Here is a 22,189-nt window from a genome sequence, read left to right as displayed (position 1 = left end):
GCAGAGTTGGGGGTAGCTGATGCCAGGGAAATAAGGACAGTTTAGGGAGTCTATGAGCGATTTTGGAAACAGACGAGATCAGGAAACATGGGTTGGAGCTCTACGTGAATCTTGGCTCCTTCCTGGCATCTGTTGGTAGAGTTACCAGCTATCAATCTACTGCCCACCTCAGCAAACCTGGGCACCCTGAGTGTGAAACTTGGGTTTGCTGTCCCAATTTGCTCTACTAATTTATTTCCATGATGCAGGCAACACAGGAGGCCCCAGCTCAGCAGTGTGGATTCTCAAGTACAGTAGGTCCTTGAATGTTCAACGTCCTTTTATTATAATGTTGACGAGGGGAAAAAAAAAAAGCAGATTCTCAGTGGGGCCTCTGTCTATGTAGAGTTCACATGTTCTCCTTATGTCTGTGTGGGTTTTCTCCAGATACTCGAGTTTACTTCCATGTCCCAAAGATGTGCAATCGGCATGTCTACATGGTCCCTCTGGAGTGAGTGAGAGTGTGTGTATGTGTCCTACAATGGGTTGGTGTCCTGTCCGGGGTTGGGTCCTGCTTTGTGCCCTGAGCTGCCAGGACAGGCTCCAGCCACCCTTGATCTGAACTGGAATAAGCATGTTAGAAAATGAATGAGTACAAATTATTGTAAAATACAAACTCATAAAGTATATGCTAATCATACAAACACATGAAAATCAATGATGCAGTATGCAAGTGTTCAGCAAGCCGCTGTAATTGTTACTATTTGCTTTTGAACTGTGAGTTGGGAGGAGGTGCTTCTTACAATTTTTACTTTGCAAACATTTATCCCTTGATTTAACACATCACTACTATGACCATCATTCACTGATTCACTAAAAATGGGGTAATTATATGGTTTTCATTAATCCTTAATATATGCATAACTCACATTTGTTTCAATGTTTAATATCAGAAGTATGTTGGGTCTTTATTTAGAAGTGTGATAATTTTTTGTGACCAGAAATATGTCATAGGAACTTAACTCTTGTTTATATCAATCAGCTTCTGGTAAAATTGATTTTCATATATGTTGTTTCACTTAAAATCAGTTTTCAAGAACTACACTGACAATGTTAAGTGAGGACTTACCGTATTTCATTACATAGGCTGGCAGTGCTATAGGACTCTATATTATCTTTAACCCTGCAAAGAGCAGGGCCTCTTGTTTTCTCAGTTTTAAAAATCTCAACTTTTCAGCATTGTTGAGGAGCTCTGGCTGACATTAAAGAGCAGAGAAGTTAGAGGAAATCATATTGAGTCCCTTGGTTAATTTCCCCTGAAGTTCTTTATCAGTTTCCCCACCACTTCCTGCCCACCTAATTCCAAATCCTATATATTTAGGGCCGAAGTGAACATAACAGTTCTGCCAGTTAAAACAGATTTTCAATGCTTACACTGTCCTGGTCAATGCACAAGCTCATAATATATGTTAAGTTTCCAGGGTAGTAAGTTGGAAATTCTTGCTTCAGGTGTAAAAAGCTGAGTGATACAGTGCTTTCAATATGCTGGTCTCTATCTGTAATAATCTCTCTTCCACATCCTTCCTAATATCATCTGATCACTTTTTTAAAAAAATTGGTGTTCATACAATATGTACCCCACTCATCCCTTACCAAACATCTAATTTTCAGGCTAACCCAAGCCCCATACTGTGATTATTCCGCAAGCATCCAGCACCAAGGGATAGAGCTGATTTATTCAATGGAGCTGAATATTCATTGGAAAGACTGCTTTGTAATTAAGTCAGTTCAGTGAACTGCCAAATTCTTTACTCCTCTTGAGTAGCTCTACTTTTCATTGCAGGTTAATTAACATCAGACAAGGAGTTCTTATTATATTCCCAAAATAAACTTAGAACTTCTTCAATGAATAAACTTAATATATAAAAATGCATCCGGCTTATTTGAATTCACAGCCGGTCCTACCCGTGTCTTCTCAGCAGATAGGTCCTGACCAACACCCAAAGAAGCAGAAAGGGAGTGGGCCAGCCCAGAGGTGGCTCCCAGTGCTACCACAGTTCTTTCTTACTATTGCATTTTTCCATTTAAAGAGGACTACGATGCTCGGGTGGGAGTAAGGAATGTTTGGCAAAAAAGCCGGATGAGAACTCTAGCTAAATATTATACTCAGTTATAGGATTTTGAAAGGTTTTAGTGAATCTTTTCAATCTGCTTTGAAAAGTTTTAGTCTAAGTACCATATTATCATCATTACTCTGGGAAAATCTGTTTTGAAACCCAAACATCTGATTTATAACACAAATTTTGGAAAGCAGTCCATTATAACTAAGACATGTACTAATCCAGGCATAATAAAGAAAAGGGAAATCCTATGAAATAAAGGCTATCATATAAATAGAACACAAAGTTTGCCAGGCACTTAAGCCTGGGAAACAGTGAGATCCCGTCTCTACAAAAAAAATAAAAAATTATTCAGATGCAGTGTCATGCGCTTCCAGTCACAGCTACTCAAGAGGCTGAGGCAGGAGGATCTCTTGAGCGCAGAAGCTTGAGGCTGCAGTGAGCTATGACTGTGCCACTGTACTCCAGCCTGGGTGGCAGAGCAAGACTCTGTCTCAAAAAAAAAGAACGAATGAACGAATGAGAAAGAAAGAAAGAAAAGAAAGAAAAGAAAAGAAAAGAAAAGAAAAGAAAAGAAAAGAAAGAAAGAAAGAAAGAAAGAAAGAAAGAAAGAAAGAAAGAAAGAAAGAAAGAAAAGAAAAAGATAGCAGAATACTTTAAGACCCACATTAACCAAACTCTAAAGTTGACTAGTTTTTTAAATTTTTTTTAATAACAGGCAAGTCCTAAAAAAACACAAGAGTGTGTTGGGGATTTAACACAACTTCCCAAAGCCTTTCAGGTTAGGTTATGTCTAAAGGCTATGTCTAAAGGCCATTAAAAGCTTAGCCCCACCTCCTATCACTTTACTACGTGATTTCATAGATGTTCAAGTGTTCAAAGAGCTGACCTGGGGGTACATCAACATCACCTGGGAAAATATAAGTACAATATTCAAAAAATAAATCAGTCAGAAAAATGGTCACAGTTTTGCTTCTACTACAAGAGCAGAGACAATCTCATTCCATCCTATTTTCCCATACACCTGAGTTAATCCAGATTGTGCCTACATATTGGAAAGAAGTGACTAACAGAATTCATGAGGGGGCTAATAAAATACATCACGTGCATCTGACATGAAAATAGCTAAGAGCAATCCACAGTGGTCCTTGACAAAGCCTTCACAAAGTAAAGCAATGGAGACAAGTAAGGTAAAACAAGCAATGTCTGTGTCAGCTGTCTGTTCAGGTGATCAGTGGAATTTTGCTCAGTCCTGGCAATTCTCCTAAGGTGGAAGACATCTGACCCTTGCATTCTGGAAAACTGTCTTTTAAAAAAAAGACAAAACAAGTAGTCAGTCTGTGTTACAGATAAACTAAGACAGGTGTTCATAGACCACAGCGTTCCCCCAGGTGTCTATTTGATTAATCAAGCTGTGATTGCTTTCAGAATTTTAAGAACAAGTTCTAGGTCATCACACAGCTCATGCAATGCTGAGAACAGAAAGAGTTGAAGGAAGTCTGCCAGTGAGGAGCAAGGAAAAGGGGGAGGAAGAGTAGTCACTTTCTAGACTAGAAGATCAAAGTTATAATTGAAAATAAACTTATCTACATATATCTAAAATACAGGAAAAAGGAGAACTACGCAAAAAAAATCAGAAAGAACTATACAGCAAGGTAAATATGGTTGTCCCTTGGCTGAAAGTTAACGCTGTTGATAATTTATCTTCCTATTTTTTCCTGGCCTGCTCAATTTCTTAATCAACATCTGCTGTTTTTATAATAGAAAAAAACTTAGATATCTAATCTTAAAAAAACTGAGTTTCCTAGTATAATTGAATAGTACATCCAAAAACAGCAATCAATTAATATGGTATTATCTGGCATATTTAAAATACAGAATGAGCCAATCAACCTTCAGAAGAATAAATGACAGGGAAAGCTCAGTTATTTGGAAGATAGAATTTTCCAGATAGCTCAGAGTTAACCTTCTTTAATATAGCTTACAACTTTTTTCTTCTAAAAAATTATGTTCCTGTAAGAATTAGATTTGTTCTTAGAAATTCATATAATTTCAGGACAATATTAATATGCCATTATTAACATGAAAATGACACTATTTCATAACTTATCAGTTCAATAAATTTTGCTTTCAATGAGAAAAAACTTTTTAAATAGACACATTTAATTAGATTAATACAGTTTCTAGTCTTAACATTTTTATCACTAACATCAACATAATATTACAGAAATTTGCACACTGGGTTCATTACTCGAGGGGATTCTTTTAACAGATAATTGCCGTTGAGGGAAAGCAAGTTTCACAGTATTGTGTATACATTCTTTTACTACATCAAGAGTTCAGTGGAGAAGTCCTCAGGAAATAAATGACATCTGTAACTGTTGCAAATATACTATCAGATCAGTGGCTACCATCAGACTATTACCTAAAATAAGCATCTTGCTGGGTGTGGTGGTGCATGTCTGTAATCCCAGCTACTTGGGAGGGTCATGCAGGAGGACTACTTGAACCCAGGAGTTTGAGACAACCCTGGGCAACACAGTAACAGGGATGGGGGGCAGAGAAATTCTAGGCAGAAAAGGGCAGGTCCCTGGCAAAACCCCATCCTCAAGCCAAAAAGCCTGAAACCACAGTCCAAAGTGAGAACTCATATCCGTGTTTTTCCACTCGAATGTTGCCTTTTCCTAAACCACCCATGGCCCTGTCCCATCCCACCCTATGCTTATAAAAAAAAAAAAAAAAAAAAACCCAGACTCAGCCGGCAGACAGGACTAGAGCTGGAGGTTGGAGAGAAGTGGTTTGACTTCAGAGGGACAGCCTGCTGGCGTAACTTTGGAGAAGACTCCAGGCAGACTTCAGGGGAAGATTATCTACCTGCCCCATCCCCTTTTCAGCTCCCCTTCCCGCTAAGAGCCACTTTCATCGGCAATAAAATCCCCCACATTTACCATCCTTCAATTCATTTGTGCAACCTCATTTTTCCTGGATGCCAGACAAGAGCTCGGGAGCTACGAGTGCAGACACAAAAGGCTGTCACACTGGCCCTTTGCCCTTGCTGGTGGAGGGCAGCCGACTCATACAAAAAGGCAAAGGGCCCACTGAACTCTTAACACTTAAGCTGTCCATGGACAGCGGAACTAAAGAAGTACTGTAACACACCCTCTGGGGCTTCAGGAGTTACAGGCACCCCCGCCTAGATGCTGCTATGGGGCCAGCACAGAGTTCGTTCCTTCCAGTACCTAAGCAGCCAGCTGGTGCCAGCACTTGTTCACTCCAGTTCCCACACTGGAGCTGAGAGTGGTGGGCTGAGTAAATGAGACACCCCTCTCACAACTACTGCAAAGGGGTCATGGAAATATCCTGCTTCAATAGCAAGACTTCGTTGTCTCCCAACCCAAAATATTATTAAAGTTAAAACGAGCTTCTTTAAGAACAACAGGGCAACTTCTCTTGCCCTAATGTGATTCATCCAAAATGGAAGTTTTGGACAAACTTGATGTTCTTTATCCAAAATGGAAGTTTCCTTGATAAATCATTTCTTCCTTGTCATTACCACATTCATCCCACTTCCTTACAAATAGGGATGATGAGTTTACTTAGCCATTCATTCATTTGCTGTGTGTTCAGCTAGAGAGAACACCTAAGTCATCAAGCAAATTCTTGTTTTGATCATAAAGAAACCGACCTGTGCATTTCACAATTACAACTAGGAAGTCTCAGTAAAGTATCCCTGGGTTTCACTGCTCTACTGCAGCAAACCAGTGCCCTTCAACTTAACACGCAAGGTCTTTGTCCCCAGTGGGTAACCAGAAGATGCACATCATTGGATCATGATTAACTGCCTCTCCTTTGACACAGGAAATACATTGAGTTTTTCCCCTTCCATCATGTAACATCATCTGTACAAGTTGATCTATATGTGGCATCTGATGCTTCAAAATAAAGTCTTAACAAGACTTACAAGATGGAACACAGTGAGTTTTTCTATTTAATTGAAATTGAGTCTAGGAAAGGAATTCTGGGGGATTTTTTTCCTTTTTCATATCCTACAGAGAGACTTATCTGTGTCCCTTGACAGAGCTCAGAGTCTATTTTCACAGGTCTGGAGTTGGCACCCCTTAGCTGGCTTCATCACATCCCAACAAATGGATTCCAAAACAAATCAACTCAACAGAGAGCCTCCTGAAGCTTCTTTTGAGTATGGTGTATTGACCCTAGTTTTCTCACTTCCAAGGCACAAAATTCCATTTATTTATCAGCTATTATCTGAGGTTTCTTCCCCACCTCTCTTGGACAAGCAGTGGGTGGGATGAATGTACCCAAGCTTCTCAGGCAACTGAAACATCACCGTGGATTTGCTGCAATCAAATTCCCACCAAGCCGACTTCAGGGTTTACTATGATTATGTCTCCAATACAGCTTATCTAAATGTGCAGACATAAGTTATGATGTTTTATTTTTTAAAAAGCAGGGCAGCCAATTATAAATCCACTTAAAAAAGATAGGAAGAGAAAAGAGGAGGAGGAGGAGGAGATGAAAAACATCAATAGCTGTTTTTCTAGAGGAACTGCAATCTAGGTCATGTTTTCTCATTTTTGTACTTCTTTTTGTACTTGTTTTCCAAACTGTCTTGAAAGAACAATGGATTATTTTTACAACGCAAACGTTTGATTTAAAAAAGATTCCAAGACTTCCATAATCTGAAACTTGTATTTATAACTAAACTACAAAGTATGCATGGTAGTCACTAAATTTCATTTCCTTAATGCAAGTGACTCCTCAAGGAACATGGTTGTTCTTTGTGTTTTCAAAATGGCACACAAAAATCAGTAGGTGCTCTACTCAGCACAATTTCAATGGATTCCTTCAGCTGTCAGAATCTGCAAGGGAAGCTTTTAGCATGAATGGAATTCCAAACAAGACCCAGTATAGTCACACTACCTGTGAATTTAAGAGAAACACCATTGATATGGTTTAGCTCTGTGTCCCAATGCAAATCTCATCTTGAATTGTACTTCCATAATTCCCACATGTTGTGGGAAGGAACTGGTGGGAGATAATTGAATCATGGGGGCAGTTTTCCCCATAGTGTTCTCGTGGTAGTGAATAAGTCTCACGAGATCTGATGGCTTTAGCAGGGGTTTCTGCTTTTGCATCTTCTTCATTCTCTCTTTGCCTGCTGCTGTCCATGTAAGACGGGACATGCTCCTCCTTGCCTTCCACCATAATTGTGGGCCTTCCCCAGCTCCGAGGAACTAATCCAATTAAACCTCTTTCTTTTGTAAATTGCCCAGTCTAGGGTATGTCTTCATCAGCAGCGTGAAAAAGGACTAATACAACCATGTTTTACAAGAGTTAGTAAAACCACATCACCCAAGGATGCAAACTTGAATATGAGCCACTAGCCACTCAGTTCACTCATAAATCACAAGGACACAAAGATTATCTGTATAATTCACTAGAGTTAGTTGCTGTAGCTATTAAAACAAGTAGCATCAGAATTGTATGGGAACTGGCTATGATATCAGTTTGGTTATATTTCTGAATGAATTACCTTCTAGACAACCAAGGCAGAAAGGCCATCTTGTATCCTTAGCACTATCCTTAACTGTTTTTTAACATCTTAAGAACCACTATTCTAAGAACTGGAAATGTGGAAATTTTCTTTCCTTCCTGATAGACTTTAAAATATACTAAATATTTTCCTGCTTAAGACAATGAATTTAAAAAATTTTGTTCAGAGGATTCAAATTCATTATTCTAAACCCTGGCCTCTGTGATTTGCTGCAGCTGTAGATGATGAGGGGACACTGAGATGAGTGAGGGTCACTCCCTGTACTGCCCCTGGAAGCTGGGGTCCCATTAAGTCCCTTTAAGTCACCCAGTGTCATTTAGTGGCTGAAGATAATCACTGAACACGGTTAGCACTGAGGCTTGCACAAGCCCTGGTAGAGCTATGTGGCTTCCTTCCATCTGGCATTCACTGTAAAGACAAGCCTAAACCCTCAAGTACACCACACAGCAGATATCAAAACCTCCTCTTACTCCATGACCCCCAAAGTAGAGGGGGGGAGTCAACTTCACATCTCCTTTACAGCTCTTTTCCTGTTCTTGGCATCTTTACTCTATGTAGTACCTGCAAATACTTTTTACTACCTATTTTCTCTCATTTCTGCCTCCTCTCCCATCTCTGCCTCCCTGCAACATGGCTGAACATAGACCCACTTAGCCAGTAAGTGTCTTTTCTCCTGTATCAATCTCAGAGCAGCTGCAGGCATTCTCTGCTGGCTAGCGGGCTGCTGTGCTACGGTGGGAGCACCATTACTCTCCTCCACCACAGTACTCTGCCCAGTGCATCCCTCAGCACTGGCCTCCCTGGACCAGGCTCCTCAAGGCCAGGGACCTCCCAGCATCTTTCTTAGAAGAGTCTGTGACACACAGCAGGTATGCAATACAGGTGTATTGGATTAATGCAGGATGCATGCCATACAAGGGCATTAACAGCAGCATGGGCAAAGAAGAAAGTTAAAGAGGCCAGATCACAAATGACATATGAGCATAAATATGTCCATAACTGAAGAGACAGACAACCAGTTCAAGGAAGGTAGTGAAACATTTGAGGCTTAAATAATATACACACTTGTTTTCCTGGAAAATGGGTAGGGCAAAGGGCAAAGTACCATAGGAATTAGATGACATTTTTCAGTATAAATGGCAGCAGCTACAATTTTTGGAGAGCTAACAGATTAGAGTCACCAGGGATACAGTGTTAAGGTCAACCTTGTCTCGGCCCTCCTTCATCTTATAGGGAAGCTATTAGAAAGAAACAATTAAACAGAGTACTGAATGTTACAAGAGTAGTTCTGAATATTATAGAAATACCTCATAGCACAGACACCCAACTGACTGGAGGAGGGATGCTAGTAAGGCTTGAGCAGGGATAGGACAGAGGAGGGAGAAAGTGTTCCAGGCAGAGGAAACAGATCCATGAAGATCTGGAGGCACCAAAGCATTGGACAAGGCAGAGCACTTTTTTGAAACTGCAGGTCAAGACCCATTACTGGATTGTGAAATTAGTCTAGTCTTTTGTGACCTACATTTTAATAAAAATGAAATATAATTAAATAGAAAATCAGTGCATAGCATGTAAGTACTGTTTTATGAAACTCATCACAGTGACACATACAATTACACATCATCAGTGACTAGGTTACCATATAAATGTATTTCTTGCTGTGCAGTCCACATTTGAATAATCCTGCATCAGAAAGAACTTTAGTACACATGGAGTGTGAGGACAGGCAGGAAGGACAACTAATCCTCCCCAAAATATACAAATAAGAATTGCAACTGCTTCACAAAAGAGGTCAAATTGCATGCATGAGGCCATACTGTTTACTACAGATGAGAGGGAGATTTGAACCCAGAGAAGTTTCCCTAAACTACACGGGCTAAGATATCATTATAAATGGATGCTAATAAGCTAATTAATATACCAATCCTAAATCCAACCTTTATATATGGGTTTTAGTGCTATGGAAGAAGGGGGACATCTCAGATAAGAAAATAAGTCCCTAAATTCCAGGAATAACTGAAAAAAAGACACAGGGCCAACTACAGGAAGGAAAAAGTAAGGGGCCTGGTACATGGTAGCCAATCCTGTTACACCATGTAAGTGTTAGCTGAATTAGATGACTAACCCCCCACGGATATAGTGCCCTATTTTTCTACAGTACTACTTAATAACCATGGAGTGTCTAAAACCCATGTACTGTATGCCACTGTTGTCTTCTTCCCCATCAGATAATTTTCAGAGCAGAGTACACAAAAGGCCCTCATATCTGATGAGCTAAACTTCACTTATTATATAAACTAATGTGTGCCTTTTAATGCTAGACAAGTAAGGAAAATTTTCCCTAAGTGGCAGAACATATTATTCAGAATAAGATTTCTTGACATGAACAGAAAATTCCAAGTTCCAAATGTTCTTACCATTACCTAAGAAAATGTGAATAGCAAATAAGAGATGTATAGTGACCACGTTTGAAGAAAAATCTTCAAGTCAGGGTTTATAGGCACTGGCCACCAGTGTTTGTTTAGAAAGCCCCAATATCATTAAAGCCATGTTGACTAGATTAATCCAATTTACTAGACTAATACTGTGTGCTACAAAGACCACACAATTTTACATTATCCTGAATATGCTTTTTTACATCTGCTTATAAATTGACTTTTGGCATCAAGCATTTAAGATGCTAAATAAATGCCAAAAAGGTAACTAAAATAAATGATTAAAAACTAATGCAGGCTGTTTGAACAGGAAAGCAGCAGAGTTCTTTGAAGTATAAAAGAAAGATGACATTGCCTTTACTTTTACAAAGGCTAAACTCTTTCCAGGGTCTAAAAGACCACTAGGACGAGAACCAGGGGACCACGTTTGCCACTCATTAGCTGTGTGACTTCAGAAACCCTCCCAATCTCTCTCCGGGTTTCCATTTCTGAAAAGGGAGCATGAGCAAGCTGGGCCACTCACAGGCCAAACTGATCTATCACTGAGCAGTGATTCCCACCAAGCCCAACTCTGCAGCAAACTCTGGAGGGAGAGGAAATGGGAATAAGAGGCTGTTGTCCCAATTTCTAAGAGCAGAACTGACGCCCCTACCCCTGGATTTATTTGTGATTTTCCCACTGTCTCATGTCCCCACTAGCGTCTAGGGAAAAAGGTAGTCTTCCCCACATCATGGACTTCTAGCTCTACAATTCTGTGAATTATAATACTGCAAAACACCAACAGAACCATTTATAGCCCATAGACCTTCATGATCTAGCTGTGAACATTCCCCGAAGAATAAGAGGATTCCAGATTCAAGGCCTATGAAAAGAATGAATGATATCTGACTAATTGAAGTGTCCATACCAAAGGACTAACTTTCAGTGAGATAAACTTACAGTGAGGCCCTGCTGACATGTGAGTTAACTGGGGCCTTCCCAGGAAGAAACTCAGCCCAGTTAAGTTCTGCTTTACAGAGAACAAAAAGGAGCCAACTCAGAAACCATGATAACCCAAGCTCTACTTTCAAAACAAACACGTCGTGACCAACTCAAATCTCTGGCAGAATGCCTTCCAATATCCCTTCTGCAGGTTCAACCCACTACATGCAAAGTATGGATTATTTTAAAATTACATTTTGTTTGCACAATTTTAAGGAGAGTTACCACGTGACCCAGCAATTTCACTCTTTGGCATATGACTAAGAAAAATGAAAACATATGTCCACACAAAAAAATTAAATGTGAACGTTCATAGCAGCATTCTTCATAATAACTAAAAGATGGAAACAACCTAAATGTCCATCAAATGATAAATGGATAATTGATGAGTGTGATATATCCATACCAGAGATGATTATTTAGCCAGAAAAAAAGAAGCAGCACAGATACAACAGGGATGAAAACATTATGGTAAATGAAAGAAGCCAATCACAAAAGACCACATATTATTTGATTCCATTTACATGAAATGTCCAGAATAGGCAAATACACAGAAGAAAGTAGAACAACAGTTGCTTAGAGGTTATAGGTGATTAGAGGTGACAGGTGAACGGTATGGGGTTTCATTTTGAGTTCACGACAATGTCCCAAAATTGATTTGGTGATGGCTGCACAACTCCAAATATGCTGTAAACCACTGGGTTGTATCTTTTAAGTGGGTGAATTATAGGATATGTAAATTACATCTCACTAGAGCTGTTAAAAAGAAAGGGAACTGGTGAAAGGATTATTAAGCAGAGGGAACGGGTTCACAGCTGGTTGCTTTGAAGTCAGAGCCCAGGCCCTGAACACTAGCCTGTGCTGCCTTCTAAAATACAGAGGACCACTCACCATTCACATGCCCAAACCTACACTTACCACTGATCTAACAAAGCAGTGGGACATGTGGGAGCATATGTGATAACTGCCTTCAAGTGGCTTATAGTTTAAAAGCATTGACTGTCAGTAAAGCAAAGACATAAACTACACGTAAATCATGATAAGGCATAGTGTAGTGCATGCCTTTGCTCTTCTGACAATAATATAGAGTACAGGCTATCCTTTATAATATAATATAGACTGTAACATATACTACATCATATCATACAATACAGATAATTCCAAGAGACGGCCTCAAGGGCTGGTCAGATCATATCCATGGAAACTAAGAGATTTATTTCTATTAGAGGGAAAAATCAAACATGCCCCCTGATTAAAATTATTTATAGTAAAATTATAGTCAAATAAAACACATTTAATTATCCCAGTCATACCCAAAGCAAAGTGGGGGAAATTTTTATGACAATGTTAAATTTTTCCACTTTAATTAAAACATAGGCTTCATATGCTGGATCTGAGGCTTACTTCTAGAATGGGCTTTGCATTACACATATTTTATTGTGGAAATCTATTTCTTTACCATCAAGGACTGAAATAAGCCTAAAAGGTCACTAAGTTATTGACTTGGTATAGAGAATATACGCTTCAGACTTCATTTTAAAGGGGTTCAGCTACTAAAGTCTGCAAAGGGTTTTAAGACAGGGAGGCAGGACTTTTTCCCAGGAACAATAGGATGAGACTGCCCTTCTTTCTGACACTAGGCCACTACCTCCCCCTTGTGGCCATAGCTAAACCCTCTGGGTCACGGTCCTAGTTTCAAAGTCTCCTTTAGGAGCCTGTGAACAAATACCAGAGAGAAGCTATTATATTTTAAATATTGACAACCATCATTGTGAAGGGCATGGCCAGGCAAAGCTCTCCTAATACTAGATTCTGTGAGAACTTCACTTGGTCACTTGGTTAACTCTTGATTAACAAGTAAATACTTGGTGTGTCAGGGACTTAAACACAAATCTTCGAAGCTTAGCTTAACTTGAACAGAACTAGAGCTACTGCCTATCCTGGGAATTAAACGGGTGAACCTCAGAACAAAATGTTTTTAAACTGGTAGGGCACGGGGCACGGTGTCTGGTTAATTTAGACACTGAATTTAAATTTGGAAGATGAATGGTAAGAAGAAATTACTCCAGATATGTATAAAATAGCCAGCCCTTGAAAACTGAACTTTCATCACAGAAAGGATGAAAACACTTTTAGGGTCATCATTCAGTGTTAGAAAACCTAGTACCATTCCCTGCTTTGCTACAGGTAAAAACAAGAATAACAGAATAACTAAAGTCAGTCTTACTTTAAGACAAACTCTAACTTCCCTTCAAACCTTGCAGCACGATCACTGTTTCATTCTCAGGTAAAATATTCAAACTAGAGCGGTCCTGAGAGTGACTGATGGAATGAGTTAACATGGCGTAAGGTGCACAGGGAGAAGCCTGAATGTGAGATAAATCAGACAACTTTAATGAGGCTTAGCCTAATCAGGGCAATCAAGGATCTAAAATACAAACAGCTGGAAGATCTTCATCTACTGCATTTTACATGGAAACCCAGGTAGCAGTACACTAGCGTCAGCCTCTTATAACCTAGGGGAACTAAAATTTCAGGACGCTAGCATGGGTGAGGGCATTGGGGAACACTGAGGCTAGCGATAATATAGTCTGACACACCCTGAATGGAGTGACAATAGCTGCCCAGAGTTCTGTGTGATAATGGGACATACAGACCAAGTCTGGACTCCCAAGGCCAATGTTCCAACACCAATGCCTGCTGAGGGCAGAGGACAAAGGGATTGTGTGCTATTACTACTTTCCACCTTTGTACCTTGTTAAGTTTGCCATTTCTGGTTTCAGTCTGTCCTGCTCTGTTTACAAATGGAGAACCTGAGCCCAGAGAAATTAATGAAGTTAATATAAGGTCATACAACCAGTCAGTGGTTGACTCAAGGTGAGTTACCAAGTCTATGACTCCATATTTGTACCAACAAGTCTGGACCGGGAGAAGAGAAGGCTCATGTAAGGTTGCTAATCATTCAAAGAGGAAAATGTTAATTGTTTATTCTGAAGAAGCTTTGAAAGACCAGTTTTAGTTCCATAGCAACACTGTCTTAGGAACTTTCACAGAAACTATCCTGTGGTCAAAAACATTCTTCTCCCTTTGCTTTGCAAAAAGGAAGCTGACATTTCCTGCTATAAATCAGTACATCACAACTTATCTCCTGAAACTTTATTAATTGTGGTTAAAAAAGAGAAAATGTGTGACAGAATGATAGGAACTATGTAAACCTATCAATGCTCACTTTAGAAATCAAGTCTCCACAGTGGGGATAGAAAGCTGAAAACTACTTTTCACTTAAATTCCTCCAGGCATCTTAAAGCTTAAAAGAACAAGCTGAGAACGAGAAAATACAATGTAAAGGAAGAGCTATAGGTGCTTACCTGTTCTAATGTAAGTTGCTTAGAAATGGTGTCATTCTCCAGTTTTTTAATTTTCTTCATCAGTTTGTTGACCTGAAATTCCTGCTCTTGTTCAAGATGCTGTTCTAGTTCGGCTTTCTCATGCTGCAACTGGAAAATGAAAAATACACAGATGTGGAAATCAGGCAACTCAAATGCCATGGAAACATTGGCTCCAAAAGGTGACTATACGAAGAAGCTATACCACAAAAGTTACATTACCCATTTTTGCTCAAATGTGCAAGTGTATACCTAGTAATCTGTGCCTAACTGGTTCCTCTAACTTAAAACCAAAAGTTATAGGGAATGGAAATGCAATTTGTGTTTTGCAATATACTTTTTGCTACCTTTCAGGTTTTATACTATAGGCATACAAATAAATTTTTTAAAAATAGAAATTTCATACCAATTTTTATTAAATGAATGGCAGTTTATTCAGATTTGCATCATGTATGTAGACAGAGATGTCAAAATCACAGAACATACTTAAGTAAATTATTCAGAATGCTATTTCCAGTGTACAAGTAAGCATGCCTTCACAAAAATCAGCACAATTATTTTTCCATACAGAGGCTGTATACCACAGTTACTATATATTTCCTAAAAACCAAGAGGGAAAATATTGGCTGGTCATGGTGGCTCACACCTGTAATCCTACCACTTTGGGAGGCCAAGGCAGGTGGACCACCTGAAGTCAGGAGTTCAAGACCAGCCTGGCCAACACAGTGAAACTCTGTCTTTACTAAAAATATGAAAGTCAGCTGGGCGTGGTGACAGGCACCTGTAATCCCAGCTACTTGGGACGCTGAGACAAGAGAATCGCTTGAACCCAGGAGGTGGAGGCTGCAGTGAGCTGAGATCACGCCATTGCACTCCAGCTTGGGCAACGAGAGCAAAACTCTGTCTCAAAAAAAAAGAATCTTATTCATGCAATTAAAAGATAAGGCTACGGTGTCATTACCAGAGAAAATTTAAAAACAAAAACAAACCAAACTCCAACCTACAAAACCAAAGGAAAATAAAAGAAATCCAGTGGACCCACAGGGACTTGGGGAGGTTCTCATTAATAATTGAGCATTATTTTTATAACACTCTCAACCGGGGGGGTTTTGTTGATCCACAGCAGGGGTTGGCCTGATGTTTCAGAATTAAGGGAAAAAAGTAAAAGCTACTAAAAACAATGAAGCACACAAAAGTTTTAGTTTTTTGCTGAATAGGACACTGCTCCCTAATTTTATGTTCAAAGCCATTTCTTTTGGCAGACACTATACACCAGGTTCTTCACATGCATTTAGACAGGCATGGTCACTTTCATTTTATATGTGACAAATCACATTATTAGACTGAAGCAATACAGCTGGAAAGTGGCAGAGCTTGGGACCCAGACCCCGCCCAGAACCCCAAACCAGTGCTCTCTCCCGCTGTATCACTGAGCAAACCCAAGAGAGGTCGCCTTCAGACTGCTCCACCCATGAGTACCTACCACACCCTGTGCACCTGGAAAGCCAAATGATTAAACATAGAAAAAAAGCCACGTATGCTTGCCCACGGGATGCAACATTTCTTTGTAAACCCTCCTTAGGGTGGAGTGGACAACTGAGAGCTGAGGCAAGCCTGATCATCCTCAAAATGGCTACAAGTAACACTCTCCACATTTGACAGTGTCCACTGCCCTGAAAACACATACTCAGTTTAAGGAAAAAAAAAATTGTTTTGGCTAGGCGCAGACGCTCACGCCTGTAATCCCAGCACTTTGGGAGGTCGAGGCAGGTGGATCACATGAGACCAGGAGTTCAAGACCAGCCTGATCAACATGGTGAAACCCTGTCTCTACTAAAAATACAAACAAACAAACAAACAAATAAATAAATAAATAAGCCTGGTGTGGTGGCATGCACCAGCTACTCAGGAGGCTGAGGCAGGAGAATCCCTTGAACCCAGGAGGCAGGGGTTGCAGGGAGGCGGAGGTTGCAGTGAGCCAAGATCACACCACTGCACTCCAGCCTGGGCAACAGAGCGAGACTCTGTCTCAAAAAAGAAAAAAGAAAAAAAAGAAAAAAAAATTTTAATCTGACATAGTCTTCCAACACTGGAAGTACTGACTAAATAGATGCTATTTTCCTTCCAACTGTTTTTGATGTTCAAGGCCGAAAATAACTTGGTCAATCTTGCAGGGACCCAAGAGAAAAGCAGGTGTAAGGAGGTGCTTACAGTGACAAGTCTATATTTAGCTAGCTCTTTAAAACTCAGGTTCTGCAAGACCAAGCAGCAATTAAAAGAACTAAGACGAATGAACAGAGAACAAGAAGAGTTCCCAGCACTTTCAACAAAAAGAACCCAATGGAACAAGCATCGCTTAGGAGGAAAAATACAGCAAAGCATGTACATCTGCACCTAAGGCTTTCATTCAGTAAGCGTGCTGTGCTGTCTTCTATCTGCAGGTACTATGTGAATGGTAGGCGAGATCTATAGTTAACACATCATCCTTGCTCTAAAAATAGTTATGAACACTAAGCTTTAACAGTATCTACTAGTTATTGAGAGACGATAAACTTAAGTCTTAAAACCTTTAAACTACTTGCATAGCTTTTAAAATATAGTAGCTATGTTTTCCTCCAATATGTTTTCAACTGCTGCCATTTTTATTTGAAAGAACCCTTCTTTTTTCTCAACATTATGCCTCTGCCCTGAGGTAAACTAAAACAATAAAGGATGTAATCTAACATTGAAAAATCTCTTGCCCACCAAGCAGCGTTTGTCATAGAATGTTAATCTGAGGAAAGGCAAGGCTCTCACTGGCTTGCAGGAAAATATCCATATTTAGACAGATGGTCTAACACTGTCAGTAGCTTTAGGTACTTCCTTTTAGACTACAGATTGAACTAGTAATAAAGCCTATCAGAGCTCTCAATTTTAGGAGGCATTTTCCTCTCAAAAGCTATACCCTAAGGAAAATTTGATGGTAAAGCTGTCATTACCAGAACTCAAGTAAGGTCACTGGGTTACACTAACCCATTTGGAAAATATCAAGCCATTCTGAGATCTAACTCTGTTTGCTAAAGATTCACAGTTTTTATCATCCCCCAAAGACAGTGCTAAAACAAACAGTTCTGCTGCCTGCTTTGTTCTGCCACCTCAGGTGACATGCAACAGAAGCAGAGCATGGAGTTCCTGAACAAAGACTAGAAACAGAAAATATAGTTCTTCCTGGAACAAAGAAACTGCCAATAAAAAGAGAAACATGGCCAGGCACAGTGGCTCATGCCTATAATCCCAGCACTTTTAGAGGCCGAAGCAAGAGGATCGCTTGAGCCCCAGAGTTTGCAACCAGCCTAGGCAACACAGTGAGGCTCTGTCTCTACAAAAAAAGATTAGCTGGACATGGTAGTGCGTGCACCTGTAGTCCCAGCTACTCAGGAGACTGAGGTGAGAGGACTGCTGGAGCCCAGAAGGTCAAGGCTGCAGCGAGCATGAGTGCACCACTGCAATCCAGCCTGGGTGACAGACTGCGACCCTGTCTTAAAAAAAAAAAAAAAGAGCTTTCTTGAGAGAAACACAGAAGTAACTCAGTCCCCTAAAATCATGAGACAAGGGTTAAGATGAGCAAGAGGTAAGAGGTAGGATGCAAATGTGTGCATAGGGACCTTGAAGGACTAATAACTACAGAACTTGCCTCACATAGTTTGTCTAAGAAAAATTCAGATATTCTCTTTTAAACAGATACCATGTAAATTCAAGCAACGTGGCTCCAATAGGGTTTGAACCAACACTCTGAACTGACTTGCCTATTTTAAAGCTATAGCTCATGGCACCACAGACGTAAAAACCCTGGGAAGCCTGCTGCAGGGTGACTCAAGACTAGCTGTCAGTTTTACCTCTGACGCCCATCTTCAATATGGGCAAACTTTTCTAGGCATGACTTTAAATTTATAATCATAGGTCTTAATGTACTGTTACATGAACAATTTTAAATCTTCCAATAAAGTCAAAGATCCTGAACTAGAACAAAAATTATTCCATCTAATAATAATCAAGCATATTAATTAATATTTTGAAATGATACTCATGTGTCTGCCTTAAATATATATAAAGCTAGATGCCTAGGCAGATTAAAAGGCTTTTTTCAAAAATCAGAATTTTCAACAAATACATTTTTTATATAAAGCCAATCTCAAAGATTATGGAACAGTTTTATAACCCTTATTTGTGCTATATGTTAACACTAATAAAAATATCCCTGTGGAATCAGAATCACATAACAATGATCCCTCAGCAGATCACATTTTCAACAGAATTAGGGTTATATAAATAAAAGTTTGTTCCTTGGGATCCAACAAGAAAAACATATTAACAGAACTGAAAAGGGCATAAACGAAAATGCAACTATATGCTCAACTATAAATCAGTATAATTTTAAATTCTAAGTCCTAAAGCAAGCATTTTCTTATATCATCCACTGATTATATATATAGTCTCAAAGCAAACTTCCAGCCCAATGAAATACACAAGTGTAGCATTAATTTGATCTTAAGCAGGCTAGCCTTAAGCATCATCCAATTACCAATAATTGTTGTGCTTATAATTTACAAAGGATTTCTGGAACCACTTCAATGAACCAGGCCTTTTACATAATAGATTCAAGAACTCTGCACCAAATGACTTTTTATTCTCAATAAATTCTTTCTAGCAGGTAGAGGCATTGAAAATCATTTACCTGGGAGAACCTCCTCCAATAGCTACCACAGGTGCATGTGTACGCTGGATGCTGAGAGCACCTTCCCACCCAACATGCAGCAGGTTTGCTGGGTCCTAGGTTTTGCAAAATGTCAACGTGCAGGTCTGGGCTTGTTGTCAAGTCAGTCCTTGCCAACTGAAGCAAGGCTTCTAGCCACTACCTCTAGGACCCAGCTTTTTCAAGACAACTTAAGAATAAACCAGGTCAGGCGCGGTGGCTCACGCCTGTAATCCCAGCACTTGGGAGGCCGAGGTGGGCAGATGACCTGAGGTCAGGAGTTTGAGTCCAGCCGGGCTAACATGGTGAAACCCTGTCTCTACTAAAAATACAAAAAAATTAGCCGGGCATGGTGGCATGCGCCTGTAGTCCCAGCTACTCAGGAGGCTGAGGCAGGAGAATCACTTGAACCTGGGAGGTGGAGGTTGCAGTGAGCCGAGATCGCACCACTGCACTCTAGCCTGGGCAACAAGAGCAAGACTCTGTCTCAAAAAAAAAAAAAAAAAGAAGAAGAAGAAACTTGAGAGGCCCCCAGCTTTGTTTTCACTAGTCAACTAATATCTCTGTTACCCACAGTACCGCAACTAACATCCTTGGTTTATTGAAAATTACCAAGAAATGGAGCTACCTGCATTGGACTAAGTAAAGGCCGCCCCAGGACAATAACTGCATTAAGCCATTAGACTGTCAAAAGCAATCATAATGTTATTAATATGAGCTTTGGAAAAAAGCTCAAAAATCTCTCTCAGAACATAGAAAGTCTCTCAAGAACTGACTTGTCAGCTGTGCTACTGAACAGAAATTCAGACTCCCACTTCAAACTCAGAACTTCATCACTAAGGGCTTCTTGGGCCCACACTTATTCCCACCTCCTCCCCTTCTGTTACTGGTACCAGTATTCTGGGTCAATGCCTCACATCTCATGAGTTACCAAGGCCCATGAAGTCAGCCTCCATAACAGCTGTCTCACACACACACACACTCTCCTTTGTGTGTGCCATGTGCTCATGGCCCCAGTCTGGTTCAGGCCTTTTATTTCTTTTCCTTTGGGCTACTGCCAAAACCTCCTATTGGATCTCCCCAGGTCCACTGTAGATCATCCTAGCACAAGTCCTATTACTTCAATGTCCTGCTCAAAACTCTTCAATGGCTCCCTACTACCTGTGGACTAAGTCCAAACTCACTGGCATAACATTCAAGCCCTTCCATGATCCAATCCCTATGCAAGCTTCCCACGCCTTCCTCATACTATTTTCACACTACTCAGTTGATGTGACAGTCCAAGGTTTGCAAGCATAAATGCCTTCAGGGTTCATGCACGCAGCAAACAAAGAATGGATGGGTTTAAGCCAAGGAGTGGTAGCTATTGTGGTTAAAGGAAAAGCTAATGTCCTTTTCTGACTCTTAAAAAGAAAATCCCATCATGCCAGCCAAACACTTTTGGTGACCATACTGGTCCAGGGTCTTCTAGATCACAATACTTGCTAGTCACGCCGGATCACTCTTACAGAAACCATGCCACTCACTCTGCCCACATGCCCCACTCATGCTGTGCCTCTGCCTATAGGGTCCGAATCCCTCCCCTCAATTTACTGAGACTAGGGGATAGCATAAAAGACTTCCCCAATGCTTTCCCACAGGCCCTCAGCATAATGTGCACTCACCCTCCTTTAAGGTGTGAGAAGCACATTGTCATTCAAGTGCATTTTAATGTCTATTTCATGATGTTTTTCTGTATCTTTTCCATCAGCTACTTCTAAAGGCAGCTAATGCTTCAGGGTGATTATTATGTCTCAAGCATTTTATATACACTAACACACTTGATGGTTGAAACTTCGTAACTCTACAGTAGAAACTGTTATCTGCATTTTGCAAAGAGTGAAACCACAGCTTAAAGAGATTAGGTGATCTGCCTGAAATTTCACACGTAAAGGGTAAATCCAGGGTTCAAACTGAGGTCCTTGGCTTCAAAGCCTTTGCCCTCATCTCTGATGTGTGCTGCCATCCTATAACACCTGGGTACATTCGCAATCACTCTTTACAGGATTGAAAGCTCTAAGAAGGGCAGTGACTAGGATTTCCTTGATCCTACTCCAAAACATAGACAATACATTGTGAACGCAAATACTGACTGAATAAATGATAACGTCCTCACTTCATGTGGACTGTTTGCTCTAGATTAAGCCTCAGGATAAGCAAAACAACGGTTGGGGGTGGGGTGGATTAATCAAGATCTAGGACATTACCCATACATCATGGTCTGCCCAAAGCCCGTTTCTCTTCCTGTTTATAGCCCCTCTCAAACTCCTAGACATCATCAATATCCTAATTCTTAAGGTATTTACTTCCTTACATTTTTCCTAAAGTTGTTTTTTTAAACAACCTACGTATTCATTTACTTCCAAACATTGGTCTTGCTAAGTGTTGCATTCTTTCATATCCAGCTTTTTCTGCTAAATGAACTTGTTACTAATTGTGGTTTGTATTTTCATTGCTTCACAGTATCCAGCTATTTATACCACAGTCTATCCTCTCGACAGATGACAGGCATTTGGGTCATTGCTTTTTATTTATTTATTTTGAGACAGAGTCTCACTCTGTCACCAGGCTGCAGTACAGTGGCGTGATCTTGGCTCACTACAACTTCCGACTCCCTGGTTCAAGTGATTCTCCTGCCTCAGCCTCCCGAGTGGCTGGAATTACAGGCATGTGTCACCACACCCAGCTAATTTTTGTATTTTTAGTAGATACGGGGTTTCACCATGTTGGCCAGGCTGGTCTCAATCTCCTCACCTCGTGATCCACCCACCTCGGCCTCCCAAAGTGCTGGGATTACAGGCGTGAGCCACCACGCCTGGCCATTTCTAGTTTTTTATCATGATCAATGGCACAAAGAACATTCTTCTACATATCTGGTACACATGTACATGTAATATGATATATACCCAGGAGTGAAACCACTGGGTCATAGAGAATAAATA

General features: G+C 40.2%; 1 protein-coding gene across 1 annotated transcript in view; it reads right to left on the bottom strand.

The window, feature by feature from the left end:
- Positions 1–22,189, bottom strand: part of CCDC6 (coiled-coil domain containing 6) — a 116,983-nt gene that overhangs the window by 28,372 nt on the left and 66,422 nt on the right. The window contains exon 3 of the mRNA XM_054436352.2: positions 14,459–14,587. Within this exon, the coding sequence (XP_054292327.1) occupies positions 14,459–14,587 (129 nt within the window). The remainder of the gene's footprint in view (positions 1–14,458; positions 14,588–22,189) is intronic.

This window comes from Pongo pygmaeus, chromosome 8 (genome assembly GCF_028885625.2).
Source record: "Pongo pygmaeus isolate AG05252 chromosome 8, NHGRI_mPonPyg2-v2.0_pri, whole genome shotgun sequence".
NCBI lineage: Eukaryota > Metazoa > Chordata > Mammalia > Primates > Hominidae > Pongo > Pongo pygmaeus.
The sequence above is the reverse complement of the archived record's forward strand: the minus strand, read 5'-3'. Positions and strand labels throughout refer to the sequence as shown.